A 25,217-nucleotide genomic window follows, 5' to 3' on the forward strand; every position below is an offset into this window, starting at 1 on the left:
CTAAGCTCCCAAGACCTTTTATTTGCTCCCAAAGTCAAATTGCACTGACTCACAAGTTGCAGTATCTGATATCTGTTGTCGCCCATCCATTCACTCATCTGTTTTGTGCATGCATCATTAAACAGGTGAGTGTTATTAAACACCATCCATCTTAATCCTGACGCAGACAGGGCTCTCCTGGCTTTCACCAACTTATTGCTGACAGGATCCCTTGGCTCGCCTCCAGTCTCTCTGAAGTGCAGCACACTCCCGTGTGTGAAGTGGCGTAGTGTGGATCAAGTCAGTGACTCACTCCTTAGCTGCTTCCTAATTGCTTTTTTCGAAGTCTGCATTTCAAGGCTGAACACGTCACAAGAGTTCCCATTTCAAGGTTTTTGCCTGAATCTGCAGGATTGTTATTATTTATGGTGCAGTGTTCAGGCCCATGAAGGCGGGTATTGTCCTGTGATCATTGTGCATGTATCAAGTTTTGATGATAAGCAGTAAAAGGAAAAAAGGAATAATAATTAAAAAAAAAAAAAGGCAGGAGAATGACTCATACAGACTTCACCTCTTGTGTGTGCAGATTTTTAGGAGCATTACGAACTTTTCAGGATAAATATAGCTGCTCATGCACTATTAATAATTCCGACGTCTATGAAGTAGCGGGTGCAAATTGCAATGATGAACAACCTTATTTTTAATGTATTTTTAGAGGAAGACAAACTTTTCCGCAATCCACGCCACGGCTGGCGTTGATAGTTGATGTGAATCCAACCGATCAGAAGTGGAGGAGCCAAAGCACAGACACTCAGTGTAGGAAAAATCGTATCGAGTGCCAAAGAACCAGTAATACCTGTTAAGTCGGACAGAAAAACATAAACAAGCTTTGCTGTTGTATGTTGAAAAGTGTCTGGCTTAGAGTTTGGAGGCGAGTGCTGTGAGATGAAATGAGCTTTGGTTGATTTTGTGTGATTAAAATTAGCAAATAGGAAATGTACAGATATCCACCACACAGACTGATACAGGGGTGAATGTCACTCATCAGTGGGCACACGTCCTGCATGGCTGATCAGGCTGCTTTATTATTAAGGCCCTGTGCTCTGCAGCTGCGTTTCAGCCAGTCCTAAACCAAGACAGGCAGACACAAGCCAGAGATCCATTTTCACATCAGTGTGTGCCTTCTGTGCCAGAACCATTATTATAATTACTGATACTGCTGGCCTCCTGTTACCAACAATAAAATGCCTCTGGGAAAACTCTGTAAATTCAGGAGTGGAAAAATTGAATTTGTCAAGAAGATCTTATCATTTGCTGTTTAATGTTGTAATGGCTACAAAGCCACAGGGGGAGAAAAAAACGGGAGAAGGAAAACACTCTGTTTGCTGTGTCGCAGGGAGAATACACTTCTGTCTTAATGAAATTATATGAAAGTCATCTCGCTTCTCGCTTCTAACTCTCTCATGTCCATAGCCAAACTTCAAAGTCCTCCCTTCAGCATCAAATATTAAGCAGGGTGCTGTGCTTACACCTGTTCCTCTGCGGAGTGGCTTGTTCCATTTACCTCCACTTTCATCTCAGCAGCTGATGAGGGACACCCAGTGATTTAGCAGCTACACGTATTGACAGTCGTCCACATTCATCTTACAACCTATACTCGCTAACTTCCATTTGTCACAGTCGTACTCGATGAGCCTCTGCCTAGAGTTGTCTCATCTTTGTATGGCAGTCAGAGGGGATAGAGAATCAGTGCCTTGCTCAAGGGCACAGGCAGAGCTGATGCTTGTTGACACGGGGGGGCTTTAGTTGGACAAGATGTCTTCCTTATTACCACGCCATCCTGCTTACCAAATTGCAGCGAGGAAGATTGACGATGCAGTTTATTTTTCTCGACACGGCTTCTCTTGCTTTGGCTACTCGTCACAATGAGAGCTGCATTATGGGATAAATGAAGAGACTCAATAACAAACCAGCCTCTTGGGTGTTCTACAAAAAAAACTACAGGCTCTCTTTGGTCCTTCTGAATTTTTCCAGGGGAAGACCAGGATTTTTTTTTTTGTGTGTGTAGTGGATGAATTACAGTTCAGAGCAGAAGAAACGGCAGGAGAGGCGTGTAGGAGGGACATCTGACTTTACTGCCCACTTCAGTAAAATACAAACTGTTGTCAACATGTTTCTCAGCAATTAAACAGTCAGATTCGACTCTTTTCTAGAGAACAGACTAGCAAAAACGCCTTTATAAAATCAGCCACCACTACAGCACCAAAATGTAAAAATGGTTCATCATTGTATTTTCGTTGACACATCCCCGGGCCGTGTGCGACAGGCTGGGTGAAGCTCTGTACCAGGGATCGATCCGTTTGGAATTTCATGAAAGCCGATTTATTTTACTGTCGTCCGTCCAGTTAACACTCTCTGTCTGTTTGAGTGAAAACAAAGCACCTTTGTGGCCTGACATTTTTGAAAGGCCATACCGTTAGAGATTTCAATCGATGTTTCATTATGTTTTCAGTAAAGCAGTTGCTGCTGATGCTGATGCTGATGCTGATGCTGGCCCTTCCAGAGGAGGGGAGTTAAATCAAGTTCTGGGCCATGTTGCTGATTTCGTGGATGAACTTGTACAGTTTATCGAGCAGTTTACCTGGGGAGAAGAGTTGCTTTTCATCCAGCCATGCATGCATACCGCTTAACCGTGCAGGGTCTCGAGGAGGAGCTGGAGCCAATCCCAGCTGTCAAAGGGTGAGGAAAGGGTCTGACACATCGCAAACAATGTTCACACACTCCTATTCACACTGTATGGGCAATTTGTCAACATGGTGTGCATGTTTTTCGACTGTGGAGGAACCCAGAGAGTGGATGTACTGTAGGCACAGGTAGAACTGAACCAGGGTAATTGTCAGCATCCCTTTACCGTGGGTTTTGTGGAAAGCAATTTAGAGTGAAACTGTTTTAAATCTGTGACCTCAGATTATTATCACCTCTCTGACTTGTGTGACATTCAGAGTATGATATAAGGAATATAAACTCGGAGTTTACTGTAGATGTGAATGTAAGTCATTAATTGTTATTTGGCAGGCAGTCGCATTGTATTTGGTTTGTTTTGCTTTAATCTCTAACTCCTCGAACAAACATTTTTGTCATGGACCTCATGTAACTGAGACTGAAATGCCTTTATTTCTCTGCTGCTGGCTTTTCTTCCCAGTTTACTTTGGCAGTCTCCCACTGAACTCTATCAGAGACGCTTGTTTTTTAGGCGTTCAATAAATAATTGATGGAAGATGCCTGAATGCCCTTAATAGCGACTGCTCTGTTTCGGTTGTCTTGTTTCAGTTGGCTTGAATAACATTTGTGTAACAACGCATGATTGCTATATTATTTACAGCTCGACCACGTAACACAGTGTTTCTATACGATCAGCATATTCTATGAGATATGACCTTGAGAGGATGAGCTTGATACCATAAGCTTCAAGACAACCACCTCAGCATTCATAAGTGTGTATATGAGTGTCTATGTGTGCGCACTTGATTGCGTCTGTGTGTTTTGAGTGGTTTGGTGCATTGAATGTCCTAAATCTACTCAGGAACTGGTGCAATACACACGGATGATGAAATACAGCAAACACAAGATTTTGCCCGAGGCTGTTTTATAGGGGAGGCAGTAGATGACAAGATGCTTTCATCTTCTCATCCGTACCCAAAGGTAATAGATTGTGTTCCCCCAAATGAATTTCTGAATTGTCTCAGATGATTTCACTTTATTAAAAAAAAAAAGAACAGATACCTAACACACTTTCAGCTTCAGATATGTTGATAGAGTCGACATGAATCCAAACGCTTGTAAAGTCAGCAGTTTTCTACTGCTAAAGTTGAACTGTCCAAAAGATGGACTCCTGAGTAACCCCGGGAACACAGTGAGTGATGTGTGTTTGTGTGGTGACAGTGAGGGGTGGCAGACGGAGGGCGGAAGCAGATGTGTGCGAGAGAGAGGTTCCGAGCTGTGGCACGATCACAGGGTGCCTTTGTCTGGCTGTAGAGAGTGTTGAATTAAAGGCTGTTAACACTACTCTGCACAGTCATATGCTAATGCCTCTCACTTTGAGAGAATAAATAAATTATGGTCGAGAAAACACATCTGAGTCCCCCTCTCTTCTTTTTTTTTAACATGCCTCATGCAGCACTGACAACGTGCAAGAGGGATGCAGAAAGTGTCAAAAAGAAGGAGAGAGAGAGAGAAGGAGAGCATGTATGGCTGCAGCAGAGAAAGGGGGGTGGCAATGAGCAGAAATAGCGGAGAAAGAATATCAAAGAGGGAAGACAAAAGGGATTCTCGATAACCTTTTTCCTTTTGTTTTGCTAAAGGCTTCGCACTCAGTGCTGCTGTAGGTGATGCCGCACGAGAGATAATGAGAGATAGATTGGGCTAAGAGGTAGAGAGCGAGATTTGGACGGAGGAGAAGGAAGGGAGGGAGGGGGGATTTAAAGGGCAAGAAACGGAGGGAGATTTAGATTAGAGCCTACAGAGGCAGCGCAGAGCAGGAGCAGAGACGGTGGATGGGGAGAAGAGAAGAGGAGAGGCATTGACTGGGAGCGTACACATGGAAGAGACGAATACGGCTTTTTCATGCGCTCAGCGTGCACAACTGAGGAGCGCGGCTGTCTGTCTGGATTGTTAGTCATCTGTTGCCCCACAGCTAGAGGACGTACGAAGACACACAGGCGGGCTGGGGGATACGAGGGCTGTGTGCAGAGGATGAACAGGCGATGTGGGCTCTCTGGCTGTGATCGCTGTCCTCAGACCCCGTAGCCACTTGCACTGGTGCTGTTGCAGGCCATTAGCCTCGCAGTTAGGCAGCAGCAGGACAGAGTGATTGATACAGAATGAGCTCCAAGCACTCTTCCGACTGGATTCCCTACAGGTACTGTAGCACATTCCTGAGAACACAGGAAAGGGCAGTGTTCATCTTTTGAAGCAATGTGTGCATCTCTGTGTGTTTGTGTGTTTGTGTGTGTGTGTGTGTGTTATCTGAGCGGGTGTTCAGTGTCTTGACAAGGAGACTGATAATGCGAACACTGATAGGCTTAATAAAAAGGAAACAATACTGTATGTAACCGTAGGAATTTTGCAATCTGGTTTATTGTTTTTATAAATATGGAAAAATCCAGCTCATATAGAGATGTATTTAACACCGAGGGTGATTTTTGTAATGAATCAAACAAACAAAAAAATAAATAATGCAAAAGTGAATCCCAGAATCTCACCTGCATAAAGTACTGAAGATTTCAATTTGGTTCACACCTTGAAAAATCTTTTAATTTCTCATCGTTAATGTGTGAAACTGACTATGATTAGATTCAGACTGCATTGTAAATAGTTTCATTGGGATGTCATTATGAATGGAGGCAGTGGGATGACATTCACATCAGCACATTTCTGTTTGTCTCTCGTTGAAGTCACTGAGGAACTTCCTGGCTCTGTGGGTGAATCTGTGTATTTTATGGGCTTGTGTGCACGCATGTTTAGCAAAAAAACGATATTTATTGCTTCATATTGAGAATGCACCCTCGCCATCTGTGGCATCTGACAGCGTTTTTATAAAAATCTAAAACAACTGGCGCCTTAATGAGCTTTTAGTCTCTTGTTGTACACCAAGTGCAGGGCTAATGCTGCTGGCTCTCTCCTCTGATTGAACACCCCCATTGCCATGGTTTCCCCGCATACTTTGATGCCATTGGCTAGTGGTTGCTATAAGTTACAGTGACAGTCTATGAATTTCAGAATGAGACTGCATCAGGGCAACAGCAGGAAGTGATCTGCGTTGATTTTTAGTTTTAAACTCCTGGAGAACATAGAGATTATCTCCAGAAGTATGCCAGTGAGAGGGCGGGGGGCAGAGAGATTGGTGGTTTCTCAATGAGCGGTTTTTCTCATCCCGTGAAGCTGCCATGAAAAATGCATGGGCCTCTGTGCAGAGTTGGGGGGAGACAGCTGCACTGTGTAGCTCTCTTATCTCATTAGAGATATACAGGGCAGGCATTCACAGAAATGAACAAAATGAAGGAGGCACATCTCACAAATCCACAAATCCACTAAGAAAATAGCACAGTAGTTCTTCTCTACTTCCCTGTGGCAAACAAATTCACCATGCACATAGAAGCTGAATGTGCTCTGTGTGTGTGTGTGTGTGTTGGACCACCATCCAGTGCTGCTGCAAAATCAGCCCGAGACTGTCACACATATAAAGAGCTGGTTATGCATATAAATTTTATTTTAAAGGTGTGAAGCAGAGTTTCACTGACTGATGATAGTCACATCCTGTGCCTCCACCCAGTTGTGCCAGATTCACTTGTGACTCACTGAGTTAATGGAAGATCCACTATCCACTATGGAGCATATTCCTTTTTTAATTGTTTCCAGTCAGAACTGGGAAGATTCAGATTTATTTTTTTCATAATAAACAAGATGAACTTTAAAACCATTACTGTAAGTAGCGATGTCTTGAATCTGACATTCACCAAAGTACAATTTGCTGTAAATGTAGTGCTTATAATAAAATTTTGGGTTTATATTAATCTCTCAAAATGTTAGAAGTAAGACTTGAGATACATATGGACCTGAGGATTAATCAGCCAAACTCAACAACACCAGAATATAATAGATGTATTCAAGTTTATTTTGTTTTAGTTTCACAACCTTAACCCTAACCAGTGGCAGTATTATAACCATGATGACAAAGATACTAACCTCAAGAAAGAATTTATTTTAGCCCAAACCATGATCTCCCCCTAAACCTAACCTTCTTGTTTTGTATTTCTTGTCCAAACCAAACTAAACCAAACCGTAACCTTCCACCCAACCTTTAATGTGTGGTTTTTTTTTATTGTTACCATGACAACAAGGTCCATTACACCTGCCTCTTGCACACTCATGGGTCGTATCTGTGGGAAGGGACAGATAACCTGTGGTTGTTCAGGTTTAGGTCTGACCTCAGTGCTGAGACTGTGAAGGTTTTTTAAAAAATGAGCAGGATCCAGTGGGAGAGTTTTCTCTTCTGTCTTGGTTGATGTTAATTCAGTTTCTTTGTGTCATACAGTACCTGGTCATTATACAGACTTTTTTAGGTACACTACATTACAGTTAATAAATATGCTCTTTGATCAGAAAATGAAGCTTCTTGTAAACGTCACCATCAGTGTGTTGCGGGACAAGAGTGACCAGAGCCCCTCCACGATAATGAGCTGTTTGACCTCCACCGAAACAGCTCTGGTTGTGTCATTATCTTCCTGTCTGATGCCTATTCCTGCACTTGATTACTCTGATTGCAGGCATGGAGTGCTTTGTTTGTCTGTATGTCTGACTGAGAGTGGGAGGTAAATACTTTTTTTATTGCATCTGTGTGGGCCCTTGTCATCAAACCAGAGTCAGTAGTGCAGAGGCACACAGGTAGAGTGAATATTCATTAACTGATCTTAAACGATGGAGTCGCCGCACTGACTGTGTCACTGTTACGTTTTGACAGACGAGTATAAAAATGCTCATCAACCATGTTGACAAAGCACCTGCTGTATCTATCAGGCGCCACTGAGAAGTGATGGTAAATGAAAAGAGATTTGCTGCAGTTGCCACTGAAGAACTGACAGATAACAAATTAAAGAGCAAAGAAATATATCTCTAGTCTAACGTAGGAAACGCATTCTGCATGTCATTATATTCAAGCTTCATCCCTGCAGTTGTTAAACAGCGGTGTACAATCAACAAAACTGATGACGCAAATACATACAGACTATACAGCCTTTTATCACTGAATGTCATGTTAATTATACATCTCTATGCCTGCAAGCTTTTTAATTGTTGCGAGTAACACGATGCTTTTAAAATAATGATAGATAAATATAATAATGACTTATGCATTTATTAAGGACATGCAGAAAACTCCTCAGATCTTTGCCTCATAAGCTGCACATAATAAAACGATAACCTTTAGAAGGCAGAATGATTGAAATGGTAAGCAGTGTCAGCTACAATCTGCATTTACTTGTAAAAGGAAAAAAGAAAGAAAGGAAGTAATGCTTGTGACATAAAGCAATGTCATTCTCATTCATATTTAAGAGTGCTGCACTCAACTCACTCCATCCACCTTTTCTCCTCTGCCTTGGCCCCATTCTCTCCAACTCTTCTGCTGGAAACCTCTCATTGCCCCCTAATTAGGAGCCATTGAGGTTTCTCAGGGGTCTCAGAGATGCTCGGTCACACAAGCTCAAGGAACAATCAGTGAGTCTGTCGCCAGTGATTAAAAGCAGAAATGGACGCTAAGTGGAAAACAGAGAGCAACCAGCCAATCCCTGGAGCAGGATAAAATAGTCTGTTCCTTTGTGAACGACTGATTAATGTATTCACCTTTTTTTAGCAAATGCGCTTTGTTGCAGAGAAGAGCAAAAGGCAGCGCAGTGGAAGCTACAGGGGAAATTCTGCCAGGGTTTGATGAATGAATTTGTTAAAAAGTAACAAAAACCTATCTTTTTTTAAATCTTTTTATCACTTAGAAAAAATAATAACCTTGCATAGCACAAATAGAAAGAAAGAGAAATTCAGTGCTGTTGTCGGCATAGAGACGACATTAAACTTTTACTCGGTCTTTTAAATAACAACTTTACGTAATTACAAATACATTCATAATTAGATTTGTCATTTACACTAGAGTTTTGCTTAATCCTCCACGTGCCATTAACCAACGGGCAGATGAACAGACTCCCACACCAACACACCACAGGTATATTAATGGTCACTGTGAATTAAAAAGCTGGTCAATCAGCGGAAAACTGAAAGAGGGAGGTTACAGTCAATGACCGTGATCTAATTTTAATCTGCATGAGTGTAATGTCAAGTAAAATAACCTCATTATCCCTGTGTAACCACGCTTTTATCATCCATCAAGCAACCTCTGAGCATAAGTATCACACCTGTGGAGCCATTAGTCATATAATTTGATAAGTTCGGTGGAAACAATATTTACTTTTGAATACACAATTTTTTAGAATATCAAATACTTTCCTTAAAAATTATATATCTCATTATCAGTCATTTGAAGTTCTTTGTACTGCAAACAATGTGAGGTGATTATATATTCCTATAAGTGGTTATTAGACTGTAGCTTATCCAGTTTGTGCAGATACGACCACTTTTTCTGTTTGTTTGCACTGAAAACAATAGAATATGTTGATTTGTGTTTCAAATATCCTTTAACAATCACTTCAACTGGCTGAAATCATTCATTCATTCATTGTACCAACATTGCTTGTGCCACAGTGACCACTAGACATTTGCTTAGCCCAGTGACATTATGTCTGGGTGCAGGGCACCACCAAATCAAATAATGCTCAAGTCAATACCGGTCTCCTTGTGGAGGGAGATATTACCCAGTTGCTTTTGAACAATCTGCTCAGAGAATCCTTTTAACAGGCTGCGATCAGATGTGTGCCTGATATTGTACAGTCTGTTGTGTTCTGTGCTGCTGGGACACAATAGTATTCTAGCAATGAATCCTCATTTTGTCCTTGTATTGTCTTTGCTTTGCACCAGATGTTAAATTTGCAGCGGAGGACACAAAGATGATTTTGGGGAGATATGAAAAAAAAAAAAGACAATGCACATTCGTCGCAGTCTCTGACAAAAAAAAAAAGAAAGAAAGAAAAAAACTGTTCCCATATCACCTCCTGCAGATCTTTTTGTGACAAGATGTTACTTTGGAGACCAACCAGGGACTAGTTGAAAGAGTGTGTGTACGAACTTTTTTACTTCAAGGCTGCCCGGTTGCAAGTCAGCAAGTTTTGAAGTGCAAACTGTGCAACAATCCGACACCTGTGAAGTCATATAGTCTGAACTTAGTTTAACAGTGAAGTTTCTTTGTCTAGTTTGTGGTGGTGACACACGACACAAAGTCTCTTTCGTCTATCTGGTCCTGGCTCTGTACAGGTGAAGTGTGTAGGTGAGGAACAGCTGTAGAAGCTTTGATATTTCTTTTCACTGTAAAAAGCTGATGCTGCTGTGAAGCTGACGGCTGTGCTGTTTTTAGCAAAGGAAGTGTAAAATTTAACAGCTTCTTTTCTGGCAACACCGGGTGAACGTTCAAATCCTGTACAAGAAGAAATGTCAGATCAGGTCTGGTCGAGTCGTGAATTTATGTAGCACAAAATCATAAATGTGTCTCCTCAGACTGTAGAGTCTGTAGAAGATGACACCCACCAGCCTTGGACCTATTGTTTCTACTACTCTTGTGACAGACGCTGCTGTCCATATGTTCACTCGTACAGTTACTTAAGACCTCTTAAGTGTGATTCAAAGAAAAACTGTCACACTCTGCAGTTTAGCTACATCTCTATCGGAGCAGTTGAGGAGTCTGCTGCACATGCACCTCCGTTCACCCTGGGCTTGTAATGCCTTCTTGCCAGTTGTTTCCAATGAATTATTTGATTTCGTTTTTGTTTTCTGGGGAATTATGACCCCATCCGTTTCCTTGCGGAGTAGTTAGGCCTCAGTGTGAAAACAAAACGTCTCGCAGCAGAAACAAATGCACTGTTTCTTGGAGTCCACAAGATTCATTATCATATATATTGTAGTAATGAAGTAAAAATATAGTGTTTAACCCTGCTTTTGCAGTAGCAAGTGTATTAATGAAAGGAGTTTGGAAAATCTCATTATACTGTAGTATAAACATCTTGAACAGCTTTAACAGCAGCCTCTCCCCTCTCTTTGCTGTTCTCTTTGCAGCACTTTAGATGACGAGGGGACCAACCTCCGGCAGCAGAAACTGGACAGACAGGTGGGTCTTTGCTGTTGTTCTTATAATAATTACTCACAGGCTAAATCAATTATAATAGGGCAGTTTTATCATGACATAAACTTCCACTGCGCCATCGTGGCTCCACAACTGGACAGGGATGACTCGCTACCTCTGCATAGTGTTGTAATGACAGGATGTGTAATGTATAATGCACTAAAAAGGCTAGAACAAAGCAGTGTAATCCAAAACATTTTATATGATTAGTTTTTTTTTAATCCTATACCTACATCAATATGTCGTAATATTATCAAACACAACTTCAGCAATATACCTGTTTTTCTAATTATTAGATATTATATTAACCTGAATTAAATTTGTATGAAAATCTAAAATAATAGATTGCTGTCTGCTGCTCTGATCTATTTCTTATTTATAGTATACTTTTGTATGAATAAGCACTAATAAAATGTAATCACCAGTTGCTTCTGGCATTTAATTGTACTGTAAACATGGAGGGGAAAAAAACAAGATAATGGAGAATAAATATGTCGTAAAACACTATTTTTGAGGGGAAATAGAAAAGGATTTTAGTAAATTCTAGGTATTTGTCAGGGTAGTAGTAGTGTCAGCAAAATAGTTCCTGCTTCGTAATTAGAAACAAGGAAACAGCCAAACATGTAATATGTAACTATCTACCTAATGGGTACACCATGCAAGAAGTAATGATCCTGACATGTTTTAGCAGCCAAAATAAATTCAATACAATGATGTAAATCTGAGCAGGTACAGTAAATGAATGTTGGCTCGTTACAAGTGATTTGTTTAAGAGAGATGACATCAATCTCATCGTCGCCTCTCTGTCACCGACAGGCGTCTCACTGGCTGTATTTTGATCAAACATTAATTTCCCTCCCTCACATTTCTCTCTGTGTGTGGGTGCACACTCTGCCTACTGACACTGCTGTTGTCAGTGTTTATTGTGAGCAACAGACAAAACAAACACGCCCAGGCTGCAGGTCAACCATTTTCAGTTCTTGTCTGCGAATAGTGGAAAACTGCTATTTCCTCAGCTGCCCGGCTATTTCGTCATGTGAACAACACACGTTCTCTTCTGTAGTCGGTGCTGCAAGAAAACCACTAGTTAGTCACCTAAACTGGCTTCAGAGGACTTGGAGACTCAGACAGGGTTTACAGCAGCCGACAGTGTGATGTAAACTCACCAGTTAGAAACAGGGGAGAGAAGCTCTGTTGTAGCGATGCACCATACACGCTTTCTACCAAAGTTTATGTTAAATACTCCCCCCAGAGGTGAAAGCTTCTACAGATCACCACAAGAAGTGGACCTGCTCTCACAGCCATCGCTGTGATGCTGAAGATGCTGTTGCGCTCCACTGCTCTGCAGTCTGAATCCTCCACTAATAGAAACCTTCAATATTTGATGAGCTCTGGTTTGAAGACTTGCATATAGCTGACAGTTAGTCCAAATGAATAGCTATATCTAGCCTCAGGTCAAAGTGGTTTGGACAGCACATCCTCAGATTGTTCTCCTGACTTAACGGAGCTATCTGTGTGATGATATCTTACAGTAATGCCACAGAGGAGATTATCACAAACAGGTTTATTTAAAAATGGAAAACTTTGTTTTATCATATTTGAGGGGTTATCTATTCTAGAGGAAGAAGTAGAGGAGGATGGCGCTGTGAAGCTTAGCCTCTTCAGCTCTAACATGGTTTAGTAAACATTATTAAGGTGATCTCAAACAATTAGCAGCTAAATTATCACATAATCACTCAGCGAGGCAATCAACCCCTGATTTAACTTAATTTGCTCTGTATAATAATGTAGAATAAGAGACTGCAACTTCCTTCATTTGCTAAATTTGTGTTGTTATTATTTTCCTATGTGGGCACATTTGTGTGCGTGCACACAAACACAAACACACACAAAACCTCAGCGAGTGCTCCTGGAACAGAAGCAGAAGAAGAAGAGGCAGGAGCCGCTGATGGTCCAGTCGAATGTGGACGGAAGGTCTCGCACTCGCCGGACCAAACAGAGCGAAGAACAGGCTCCGCTGGTGGAATCCTACCTCAGCAGCAACAGCAGCACCATCTACCACGGTACATACACACACATGTTTACCGTGGTACATAGGGCTGGGTATTGTTGAGAATCTCACGATTCGATTCGATTTCGATTCATTAGGTCACGATTCGATTCGATATCGATTCGATTCGATATTGATTGAAATGCTTCGATATCGATTCAGTATCAAGCAGAAATACACAAATAAGAGTACCAGATTTTTTTTTTTTTAATAATTATTTGTTTAGTTTCATGCCTTATGAACAGCCATAGTATAACTCATAGCATAACAAAATATGACACTGCTTTAACACTGAACTACAGTGCAGCTAAATTTAAATTAGGCTATGTGATACTTTCCTCTTGGAAAATAACTCATAACATTTTGAGTAATAAAACAATACAAAACAATATTATTAATAATAGTTGACTGCACAACTGAAAATATTGTAGCGACCCCGCAGTAATGTTCTTGTTATGATGTTTAAGTTCTGTGATTTCTGACTGACTGTCAATGTGTATGGTACGGGCAGGTGGGATGAGAAACTGAGGGGCTGGGGTGAGTGTGAGGAAGACAGAGTCCTGTCTGTGTGTAGGTGAGTGAGTGAGGAGGAGCAGAGGAAGAAGTGAGAGCAGCTGTCAGATAAGTTCAGGGTTTCCCGCAGCGCTTTCCTGTTAAGGCGGCCGCCTTAACAACAAAGAGCTGCCGCCTAAACTAACGTCTTAAAAAAAAAAAAAGTAGCGATATTCGCCGCCGCCGCCGCCAGGGGCTTGAATCGATTCAGAAGATTGCTGAATCGATATTGAATTGCAGAGAAAAGAATTGCAATGCATTGCTGAATCGATATTTTTACCCAGCCCTAGTGGTACATACACATACATCTACCACGGTACATACACACACATGTTTACCATAGTACATACACACACATCTACCACGGTACATACACACACGTTTACCATGGTACATACACACACATCTACCACGGTACATACACATACGTCTACCACGGTACATACACACATGTCTAACACGGTACATACACATACGTCTACCACGGTACATACACACACATGTTTACCATGGTACATACACACACGTCTACCACAGTACATACACACACGTCTACCACGGTACATACACACACGTCTACCACGGTACATACACACACGTCTACCACGGTACATACACACACGTCTACCACAGTACATACACACACGTCTACCACGGTACATACACACATGTCTACCACGGTTCATACACACACATGTTTACCATGGTACATACACACACATGTTTACCATGGTACATACACATACGTCTACCACAGTACATACACACACGTCTACCACAGTACATACACACACGTCTGACACGGTACATACACACACGTCTACCACGGTACATACACACACGTCTACCACGGTACATACACACACGTCTACCACGGTACATACACACATGTCTAACACGGTACATACACATACGTCTACCACAGTACATACACACACGTCTACCACAGTACATACACACACGTCTGACACGGTACATACACACACGTCTACCACAGTACATACACACACGTCTACCACGGTACATACACACATGTCTAACACGGTACATACACACACGTCTAACACGGTACATACACACACGTCTAACACGGTACATACACATACGTCTACCACAGTACATACACACACGTCTACCACAGTACATACACACACGTCTACCACGGTACATACACACATGTCTACCACGGTACATACACACACGTCTAACACGATACATACACACACGTCTAACACGGTACATACACACACGTCTACCACGGTACATTCACACACATCTACCAGTCTACCACGGTACATACAAACATTTCTACCACGATATATACGCACACATCTACCACGGTACATACACACACACACACACACACACACACACACAGTGCTCTGTTGATGGAGAAAGCTCAAACAGAGGGTTTATGAAACAGTATGGATTGAACAAATACAGATGACAGACTGCTTGTTTGACCCGTCTCTTTGATTTAGAAGAAGTATTTGTTCTTGGGCCCAAAGAGATTTTATTCTTGTGCAGTTTTCATGTCTCATCCCACTTAAAACTGTCTGCTACGAGAAGCACAATTACCAAGCACATAACCCCAAGTTGAGTAACAAAATAGATTGACCTAGAGTTACTCAGCACAAGGCTAATGTTCACATGGAAATAATAATTTTTCAGAGCTAAATCTTTTCAGCGCTATTCACTGGTTCGCACAGTGGTTGTTCTTTATCATTTTTGATCTTTTTTGATGATTCTGATCAATTTTACATGTTAAAAATGTTGGTAAATACTTAAAATACTTAAATACTTAAAATATGTAGCATATTACAACATCTGTAATACATGTGAGATTTTATTGGTTTTTACAAACAGTAGAAAGATTATTTTATTTGACCATTTTTGTGTTAAAATTGATGGATTTATGTTGTAATCATTCTTATTTCAGGCTTAAACTTTGATGCATTCTGACATATCTTTTTGTTATCCACTAAATAATATCACAGTTTCTTTCTTTTGTCAATATTCACTTGATCTGAACCCTTTTTTTCTATCACCTCCATCCCTGTGTTTAGTGCAAGAAGCTGAACAGGAGGAGGTGAAGGTGACGGTGGACACGCAGCCGCCTCGCTCAGCCAAAAAGGGCAAAGCATCAGCCAGCTCCACTCCACAGACAGGCAGCGACAAGAGGGAGAGGAAGGGGAAGCACAAAGGTCAGCCTGCCAGTATTAAGACAAGCAGGTAGTCAGACAGAGTGAGGAACAGATACAGCTGAGATGAATGGACAGGCACGATACAAGAAAGACTGACAGAGTGAATTAGAGAGGAGGAGGTCAGACGAGGTAAAAGACACAACAAAGAAGACAGCAGACAGAAGATATTGTACAGCTTTATCTACAGTAACACACCAACACATTTTTCCTACTTCATTAGAATATTATTTTTAAGCATATTGGTATTGGTTTATATACATTCATGTTTAAAGAGCAGTCAAGCAGATTTAAGTCATTAGAAACAGTATCCACAGTATGAGGCAGAAGAGGCACAATCCATTATCCGGCAGCCGCAGCTGTCTGTCCTCAGATAATGGTTGGCCTGCTGATTTTTCAAGCCACATCTGGAAACAAACAGAGCCAGTAAAACTGCCCTCTTAGCCGCCGCTGTGGTGTCATGCTTGCCAGAGCTCAATTGTCTGTAGCGAGTGCTGTGAGCCTCCTGACACACAGCATAAGTGGACACACGAGTTTGTCTTAAAGGGATAGTTCGGTTTTTGTTTCGTTTTTTGATGTAGGGTTGTGTGAGGTAGTTTTGCACAGTTGGTACATATGATAATTGCGCTTCCAGTTAGGAGAGCTGCCACAGCTGCAGGTCAGCTGAGTGAATCAGAGAGTGTCATAATACAGTGCTCTTCATGGGTGTGCCTGTGCATAGGGACATGGTAGTTGGAAAAAATGTTGTGCCAAAGCAAAGAGCTGTCTGCACAGAGAGATGAACTGCTGAAAATAATCCACATGAAGCAAATATAAAAAACAACAACAATCAAATTACCCCTTTAAAAATGAAAGAGGGAAGATGAAAAAGTATTGAAATCATTAATTCTGTGTCTACAATAATTTAATTGTTCCTCTTTGCTTCTATTGTTTTCAACATTCATCATGTCATTGCAGACATTTATGTGTAAAATATTTGCCATAAGATTTAAATACTTGCAGAGAAATAATGAACTGATGCACAAAGCCACTCTAGTCACGTTATTACAACCTGAGGTATAAGACAACATATTTTTCTAATCATTGTAATCCATGCTCACATGTTTATGACATTAGTGATGATCTGTCACAGTCGAAATGATGCTCATCTTTGGAGTGACTTTGTCCCAGAAAAAAACAGAAAGAGTTAATGGGATTCCACTGGGGTAAAAGATTAATCAGGCCAGTGGTGCCGAACTCACCACTGATGGACCTGTCTCCCCGTCTGTCTGTCTCACTCTCTGAGTCTCTAAAGCACAAGCACACAGTTTCAGGAGAGTGATTTTACCAAGCTATTATGCTCTCACTAATAAAAAAAAAAAAGAGAACCAGCTACATTAAGGTGACAGAATAGATTTAGACAGTGAATTTACTCAGAGGGATTAATTCAAGCTGCTCCATCTGATATTAAATATCCAACACGAGTCTGACTGGTTAAATACTATTAATTGGGATTAAAATCAAAACCAAAATCTAAACAAATACAGTCTGGCTTCCTGCACACACACCGCCTCTTAGCAAATCTTCCAGCTCTTGTATTCATGGAGCAAAATGCATGAGAAGCAACAAAAACAGCAATGCAGAACGTCAGTTTGCAGTATTTCACTCTTCCATCATCTTTATCCTGTTTTTGCACTTGGCCAGTGTGAAGGGAAAAACATCTGTAGCAGACATCTGTAATGTTCTTTCCTCTTATATATTATTAAAAAAGAAAGACAGACAAAATATTGTTTTTCAAAACATCCACACATTCAGCGTAGAGGAAACGTTATCTCATGTACACAGGAAACTACTGACTACATTTCCAATTTGTTATTCTGTTTTTTTCTTTTCTTTTTTTCCTACCATATGTTAACATGAGTCACCGGATGTCTAACATCTGTGCTGTCGTGTTCTGATGAAGTGTTGTGGTATCTGTGGCTCTGCAGCAATCGATGGCCTGGCTTCCCAGCAGGATGACAGTCAGATCCAGATCCTGACAGTGGGTCACTCCACCACAGACGAGGGCGAGGGCGAGCCCGTCATGAGCTGCACGCAGTCACAGAGTAAACAGGATCTGCGCGTCACCATGCTCAAAAAAGGTACCGTCAGTGTCACTAGGTCTGCAACAGCACGAGCGGCGTCCTGCTCAGCTCCTGTGGTGTGTTTGACAGGAGGGTAAAGCACACTGACGTATGATACTGCAAATAGAAACGCCATCTAACAGCCAAGGCCTGAATGATATAGTTCAGAAAATAATGTGTGATGCTGACATTTTTATCTAGTATTCATAATATTTATTCCTTGCAAAATAATTGCTTTATTTTATTCTTCCGCAATAGCAGTAAATTGAGATTTCGGACACTCAGCTGTAACTGTTTTTCTTATTATGTACCACAATTGGTAGTCTTACATAAAATAAGCTGAGTTTGTTCATTTCCAAGGAGATCACAGCCTCCTGTGGACCTCCTTGACATTTAGTGTCCAGTCATTATATAGTTAACATTTACCTCCTCGGTATGGATGACTGGACTCACTCATCTCTGGGAAACAGTTGCCTTTTACTAATTTACTAAAGCTGTTAGCACTCACGTTTAATATTTTATCACCCACACTTACCTGGATATTAGTATGCATGGGAAGTCAGATAGTGAATGACAGAAGATTTCATGCAGTCGTACTTTAGACGACAACAAGAAAAAATCAGATGACCTGCTTTCATTTAATGGAAACATCACCTAAGTACACATATAAACATGGTGTATAGGTTATTGTATATTATCTTCATACTGTAAAATTGTCATTCCTTCTGTCTTTTTGTATATCTCTTCTTCTCGTCTGTGAAGGTATATCCAGCAGTATGAATTTTGACGAAGAAGAGGACGATGACGATGAAATTAGCTCCAGTTCCTCACAGCTCAACAGCAACACGAGACCTGGCTCTGCCACTAGCAAGAAGTCATGCAAGGTCAAATGAAGTTCACACCACGCATTTATACTCTGTGTGTCTTTCCTCTGCCCAGCGTCTTTCACCTCTAAATAACAAGCTGGGAAAAAAATGGATTCAATTTTGCCGCATAGCTGGACTATTTCATGGCTGCAAGTACAGTAATAGACCATTAGGCTTCAATCTGATACAAATAAATTCCAGTGGCCTTTTGAATACATTTTCTTCCACGAATGATGGTAGCATTATACCAGGCATGCCGTTTATTTTTTTGCCACGCAGTTGTAATTTTGCTGGATATGGCACAGTGCGGAAATACAATCTCCACAAAAACAGTGACGACTGCCCCGACCAACACCTGAAAATGCATACAAACATGATAAATGACATACCCTGGGTGTGCATGAGCCGGTGTAAATAGGAAGGAGATTATTTTATCTGTAGCTGGTTAGATGCAAAAATGACTACTAACGAGGGGCAGCAAAGAAAACAGTGTTAAAATTTAAAAATCTAACTTCACAACAGCCTCTTGTTAAGACAATAAGGTCAGTAACACTAGTTATTTATCATCCATGTTAGGTAGGTTGGACAGATAGGAACCAACCAAGGAGCAGCTGTCTGTGTCTACGTCATTAATCTGAAATTAATGAAATTAAGTATTTTGAAAAAATAAATAAATAAATCATATGTTGTTTTGGATATGTATGTGGACCTGCCTAGTCTAGTTATACTCTGGGGTTAGTTTTTATCTGTTTTCGCCCTGCTAATAAGGTCTCAGGACAGATAAACATGTGACCCTCTTTAAAAAACAATCTGTACACCGTTCAAAATGAAATTGCACTGAAATCATCGGTTCTCTCTGCTCCTCGTTCCACTCTCCAACTCCATCTTCCATCTCTACGCCAGGTCCTTATTTTAGACAGTGTGTGCTAATTCTCGGTCCCAGTGGACAGTTTGATCTTCACACTCATTACTCTGTTCTAATGAAAGTCAACCCTAAAGCATCGCTCACCAGTCCGCCGTCTCACCAGGGGTCCCGGCCTTGTGTGGGCCGTTCTCTTCCTACAGGAGGTGGCCTCAGCACCCACTCCGCCTGTCAGTGAACCTGCCATCGACGTAGACGACCTTGAAGAGTTTTCTCTGCGACCTGCACCCCAGGGAGTCCGAGTGAAGTGCAGAATCACCAGAGACAAGAAGGGCATGGACAGAGGCATGTATCCCACCTACTACCTTCATCTGGAGAGAGAGGACGGCAAGAAGGTGAGGGGGGCTCAGGGGGCTGAATCACTGTTACCGTAAAACAACAGAGTTTATCACCAACATGCAATATGAAGTATAAAACACTGTAAGTACAATATGTAGCAGAATTTCTACAAGCTGCATGTAGGATCTCAACCAATTTATTAAAATGCGAAATGTTTCATTAGCTATATCAGTTTTCCGCCTGCTGAACACAGTGTTACTGCAACGAGATTGTCTCCGAGTTTCAAGCTGTGTGCATCCAAATAAGCAGATTTTCCCTGTAAGCGCAGTGGTGAAACTTATGTTTTTCCAATTTGTTTTCTGGCTTGGCTCGTTGCAGGTGTTTCTCTTGGCTGGCAGGAAGAGGAAAAAGAGCAAGACATCTAATTACCTCATCTCCATTGATCCCACTGATCTGTCCAGAGGAGGAGAGAGCTTCATCGGCAAACTGAGGTAGGTCTGCAGGGGCTTAACACATCGGTTTACTAGTACTACTACTGTAGTCGTAGTAGTTGACCAGCACCAAGGAGGAGTAAGGAGTCATTGAGGGAAATTAATGTCTTGTACTCTCTGATCTTCACTAATGAAAATATATCAGTTAAAGGGGAACTTTTATTACATTATTGTATCTACCCTTATTTTCCTACCTTCCACATAAATACACATTAGCTGTAAATTCATTTAATGTTTAAGGCCACGGTAAGATTGGTAGGAAGTGAGTAGTGACCTAATCCTCAGAGACAGCTTTAAGGCTGCGTTAGTGGCTCCATGGAAACTCCTCGGGAGTTTAATCAAATATGGCTCTGTGCAGCCTTTAATCTTCAGCGCTGGCCTGACTATTGGTCGATGCGCAGCTCAAACCTTTGCAATCACAATCCCACTTGAATGATGGAGATCTAAATTTAAATCAACAGCGACCTTTCATCTAGTGCTTCTCAAGTTCCTGAGGGGGCTGGCTTAAAAGAGGTATGGTCTATAAGAGGAACACAGTCAGCAGCTTAAAGCTTCATCTTTGAAAAGCCACTGTGAGGCCGTGCTACCTACCTGTGATGTGTGCACACACATGTAAGTGCCTGCAGTCAAGCCCTGAGTGTGTTTTTATGACAAGTAGAGAATGAAAGCCGTGCTGAAGTTCATACTGCACCAGCTTTAATTAGAATATCATTAAGCTATGCAAACAAAGAAAAAATTGTTTATTTTAATTAAATAAAGTTATTAAACAGACAAATTAACTCACCAGGTAATAATAAATATCCAGTTTATCTCATAGTTTTTGCTGTAGATCAAACATCAGTGGTTATTCTGTTTTTTAAAAACATTTCTAAATGATCTCCCACACATTTTTTAAAATTTGTCTTATTAATTGTTTGGTTCAGTCAACAGTCAAAACATGTTTGTGTGATGTGATAAAAATAACACAATGTGAGAATAACTGACACGTGTGAAGACTTGTTCTGGGCCTGGTGTCAGCTACAAATTAGACTGAGTGCTGTGTGAGAAGGAAGTGTAAAGGCTTGTAAAAAAACATGTGTACACTGTATGGGGAAGCATCTTCAACTCACATATAGTCCAGTCATTTTATGAGAAAAGGTTAAACAAATTGCAACAGAAGCAAACTCATCTGATTTTGTATCCTCAGCATGTCCTGAGTGAGGGAAAAAAAGCCCCGAAGAATCCCATTAGGGGAAAGTTTAGAAAAAGACCCAAACATATCCCATTTATACGCATATAAAAGATTTTTTTCATGTGAATAGGGTAAAATTTTTAACCTTTAGATATCTCCATGAAAATTACTGAGTTGATTACTGACATTAAGACAAACAAAAAATGTATTACAAGTTTTTTGAAATTCTTTGTTAACATGAGCAAATTTGCATAAAATTGCATAAATTCCACCGTTTTGACGGCACATGTATATATGAAGTTGCTGTGGTGGTACCGGCATGAAAATTGGAATGAGTTGACTCCATCGGTCAACCGACAAGTTGACCACTTTAAATTTCAAGATGACTGCAATTTTTCAAGACAGCCACATCCTTAGTAGAGCAGGTATGACATGCTCCGTCTCTATTAATGCTCATGGGCCTAAATTGGTTCCATTCCTTTTTTTAACTGTAATATCATATTACAGTTAAAAAATGTCTTGTTCAATCTTGTTAACATATTATATGTTAACAAGATTGAACAAGACATTTTCACCTGCTCTACTCAATGTTTAGATCAGGTGTTGTATGTATGCAAATTAGCCATACGTAATTGGGATTATGCACTGTTGGCTCATGTCATACCTGCTCTACTAAGGATGTGGCTGTCTTGAAAAATTGCAGTCATCTTGAAATTTAAAGTGGTCAACTTGTCGGTTGACCGATGGAGTCAACTCATTCCAATTTTCATGCTGGTACCACCACAGCAACTTCATATATACATGTGCCGTCAAAACGGTGCAATTTATGCAAATTTATACAAATTTATGCAAATTTGCTCATGTTAACAAAGAATTAAAAAAAACTTGTAATACATTTTTTGTTTGTCTTAATGTAAGTAATCAACTCAGTAATTTTCATGGAGATATCTAAAGGTTAAAATTTTTACCCTATACAAGTGAAAAAAATCTTTTATATGCGTATAAATGGGATATGTTTGGGTGTTTTTCTAAACTTTCCCCTAATGGGATTCTTCGGGGCTTTTTTTCCCTCACTCAGGAGATGCTGAGGATACAAAATCAGTTGAGTTTGCTTCTGTTGCAATTTGTTTAACGTTGACCCCTTTTTTGGCCTAAAATTACTGGACTAATACTCACATCTGGAATTATTTACACAAATACAAAACATTTATCACAGCATCAGCGCATAAAGCAAATGGACACTGCCACATCTGGCAGCATTAGGAATCAGCGTTTAATAGTGAGGACATTAATGCGGCATGTGTGCAGTCTACATGTACATAAAGCGTTGGAGCTGCAGTGCAGTGTTTTCTCCACTAGAGGCAGTATCAGGGTATTAGAAGATGCAGAAATTCCAGTTCACGCCACAGATACATTTCCAATTTACACACTGAGCTGTTTGATGCTCCATCTAGGCTAAGAAGTCCTTCAAAGGGAAAAGCACTGGGCACAGGCCACTCGTCTCCCTCTGCGGTCGGGATCTGGACCTGACCGTGGTCTTGCTGGGAAGCCAGGCCATCAGTCTCTGCTGAGCCACAGTCCCACAAGAGCAAAACCCATCAAAGCACAACAACTGCATCACTGCCAATCAGAGTGACCTGAAGTGGAGTGTTTGAAACAGCTGCTCTTCCTCTCTATAAATTATAAATTGCTACCAAAAGGAAAGGCTTTCTGAGAAAAAGCAATATGCTGTACATGCTCTCATCAGTCGGAGAGGGCATGTTTTGTTGTTCTGTCAATGATCCACATGAACTTACTCCACTATATCAGTTGATTAGCTTGTTGACAAGATGTACCTCTCTTAAATAAATGACTGTCACTCAGAGAAATCAGGAAAAAGGGGAGAAAAACAGGTACTGCATAAGTTTATCACAAGTTTGGTACCATTACTGTTTATCTGGAGTTGTAACATTGTTGTTTCTACCTGGAACATGACACTGTAGCGTCCATGCCCATAACATTTCCAAATTTGAATCAAGCTAGAGTCACACTATCTGGCTTCATGTGCACACACATCAGGTTTTGTGCATTCAAGTACTGAAACAAAATGCATGATATCTCAAAACATACATCAAGTTATGTGCATTCAAGTATAAAAACAGAGTACATAATAACCCAGAACATAGCCAATTGTAACATACTCACAGATAACTCAGTGACCATATGAGAAATACTCCTAATAATCTATCTCTCACCCATGCCAACGGGCGCACACAGACCGACAATGGAATGAATCAAGTGTGTTACACGCCTTTGCAGGTCTAACCTCATGGGAACCAAGTTCACGGTCTATGACAGCGGTCTGAACCCTATGAAGAGCACCACCAGCCTCGAAGCCAGCAACCTGCGTCAAGAACTAGCCGCCATCTGCTACGTGAGTTGGTCAAAGCGTTTCTTAAACCCAAAGTGATTACATGTCCACAGATGTGTACGATTCACCACAGAATTTTGATTATTTCTCATGTGGTTTGAAGTAACGTTTTGAACTCAAGAACCTGCCGTTCGTCATGTCATGTCAATGTGTTTGCTGTGAAGATGCAACATTCAGGTTAATGTGTCTGCTGACCTTTTGAAACACGCAGTTTCATTTAGAGATTCTGAGTCAGATAATCAGATAAAGTCAGTCATGCAACAAGCTAAGGAGTCAGGGCACCGCCATTATCAGGTCGAAATCAACTTATCCTCTATGCGCGTATAAATCCAATGGATTATCTATAAAGCAGAATGACATTAACTCACAGATCACTCTCAGTCAGCACAAAGACATTATCATTAACATTTAGGCTGTGGCTATTAGCTCAATGAAGAACAAACATTGTTTTTACAAATGTGTTTCAGAAGTTGCACCAGGTACAGTACAAAAGTAAAATGTGTAGTTGTGTGTATTGTGTGTTTAATGAGTTGCAGTCTCAGTGCAGTTTGTCTTCTCTCCAATGTAGGAAACAAATGTCTTAGGATTCAAAGGACCTCGCAAAATGAGCGTCATCATCCCTGGAATGAACATGGACCACGAGAGAGTGTCTATCCGTCCAAGAAATGTACGCACGCCCTTATTCCTCTTAATGACAAGCTCAGCCTGTTTCTAATAATTTCTTAATTGATCTGGTATTTGAGATGTCCATGCCCAGAGCTGTTGTTTTCATCCTCACTGCAGGACCATGAGTCACTGCTGGCCAGGTGGCAGAACAAGAACACAGAGAGCGTGATCGAGCTCCACAACAAGACGCCTGTGTGGAACGACGACACGCAATCCTACGTACTCAACTTCCACGGCAGAGTCACTCAGGCGTCCGTCAAGAATTTCCAAATCATCCACGACAATGACCGTGAGTTCCACACATATAAAATATTAAAGGAGCGGATACTAAATACAGTTAAGTTACAGTTACGGGTCCAAGTGATACAGTACAGTAGGTTTGTGGTAGACTGAAATACAGCACCCTGCTGGGGTGTCCATTCTACATCAGAGGGCAGAGGATGAAATGAAAGTATAGAAAATGAGAGAAATAAATGACAGAAGTGATAAAACCAGCGACACTGTGGGTTTATGATAAAGGCCTTGACTGTATTGCTACTGTACCAGAACGGCTATTATATCTAATTTCTGATCAATCTCATGGTCACATAACATCATAGATCTATATGTTAGAGAGAAGGGAAAAGAACAGTTTCTCACTTCTCACCAGTGCAGACTGGCAACATCAAGTCAAGTTCTACTGTGTGTAGCTTTA

At 40.9% G+C, this 25,217-nt stretch overlaps 1 protein-coding gene across 3 annotated transcripts in view; it reads left to right on the plus strand.

The window, feature by feature from the left end:
- tub (TUB bipartite transcription factor) overlaps nt 1–25,217 on the plus strand; it is a 44,808-nt gene that overhangs the window by 16,931 nt on the left and 2,660 nt on the right. The window contains exons 1-11 of one of the 3 annotated variants that reach the window (XM_085760409.1): nt 4,491–4,897; nt 10,747–10,798; nt 12,714–12,876; nt 15,482–15,619; nt 17,584–17,736; nt 18,481–18,602; nt 19,650–19,841; nt 20,164–20,276; nt 23,746–23,860; nt 24,426–24,524; nt 24,641–24,812. In XM_085760409.1, the coding sequence (XP_085616535.1) occupies nt 4,860–4,897; nt 10,747–10,798; nt 12,714–12,876; nt 15,482–15,619; nt 17,584–17,736; nt 18,481–18,602; nt 19,650–19,841; nt 20,164–20,276; nt 23,746–23,860; nt 24,426–24,524; nt 24,641–24,812 (1,357 nt within the window). In that variant the 5' untranslated portion in view covers nt 4,491–4,859. Of the gene's footprint in view, nt 1–4,490; nt 4,898–10,746; nt 10,799–12,713; nt 12,877–15,481; nt 15,620–17,579; nt 17,737–18,480; nt 18,603–19,649; nt 19,842–20,163; nt 20,277–23,745; nt 23,861–24,425; nt 24,525–24,640; nt 24,813–25,217 lie in introns of those variants that run through there. The other 2 variants (XM_085760402.1, XM_085760395.1) reach the window with 2 other exon arrangements.

The sequence above is a fragment of the Trachurus japonicus genome, chromosome 3 (genome assembly GCF_045865225.1).
Source record: "Trachurus japonicus isolate A0001 chromosome 3, Traja_1.0".
NCBI classification, from domain to species: Eukaryota; Metazoa; Chordata; class Actinopteri; order Carangiformes; family Carangidae; genus Trachurus; species Trachurus japonicus.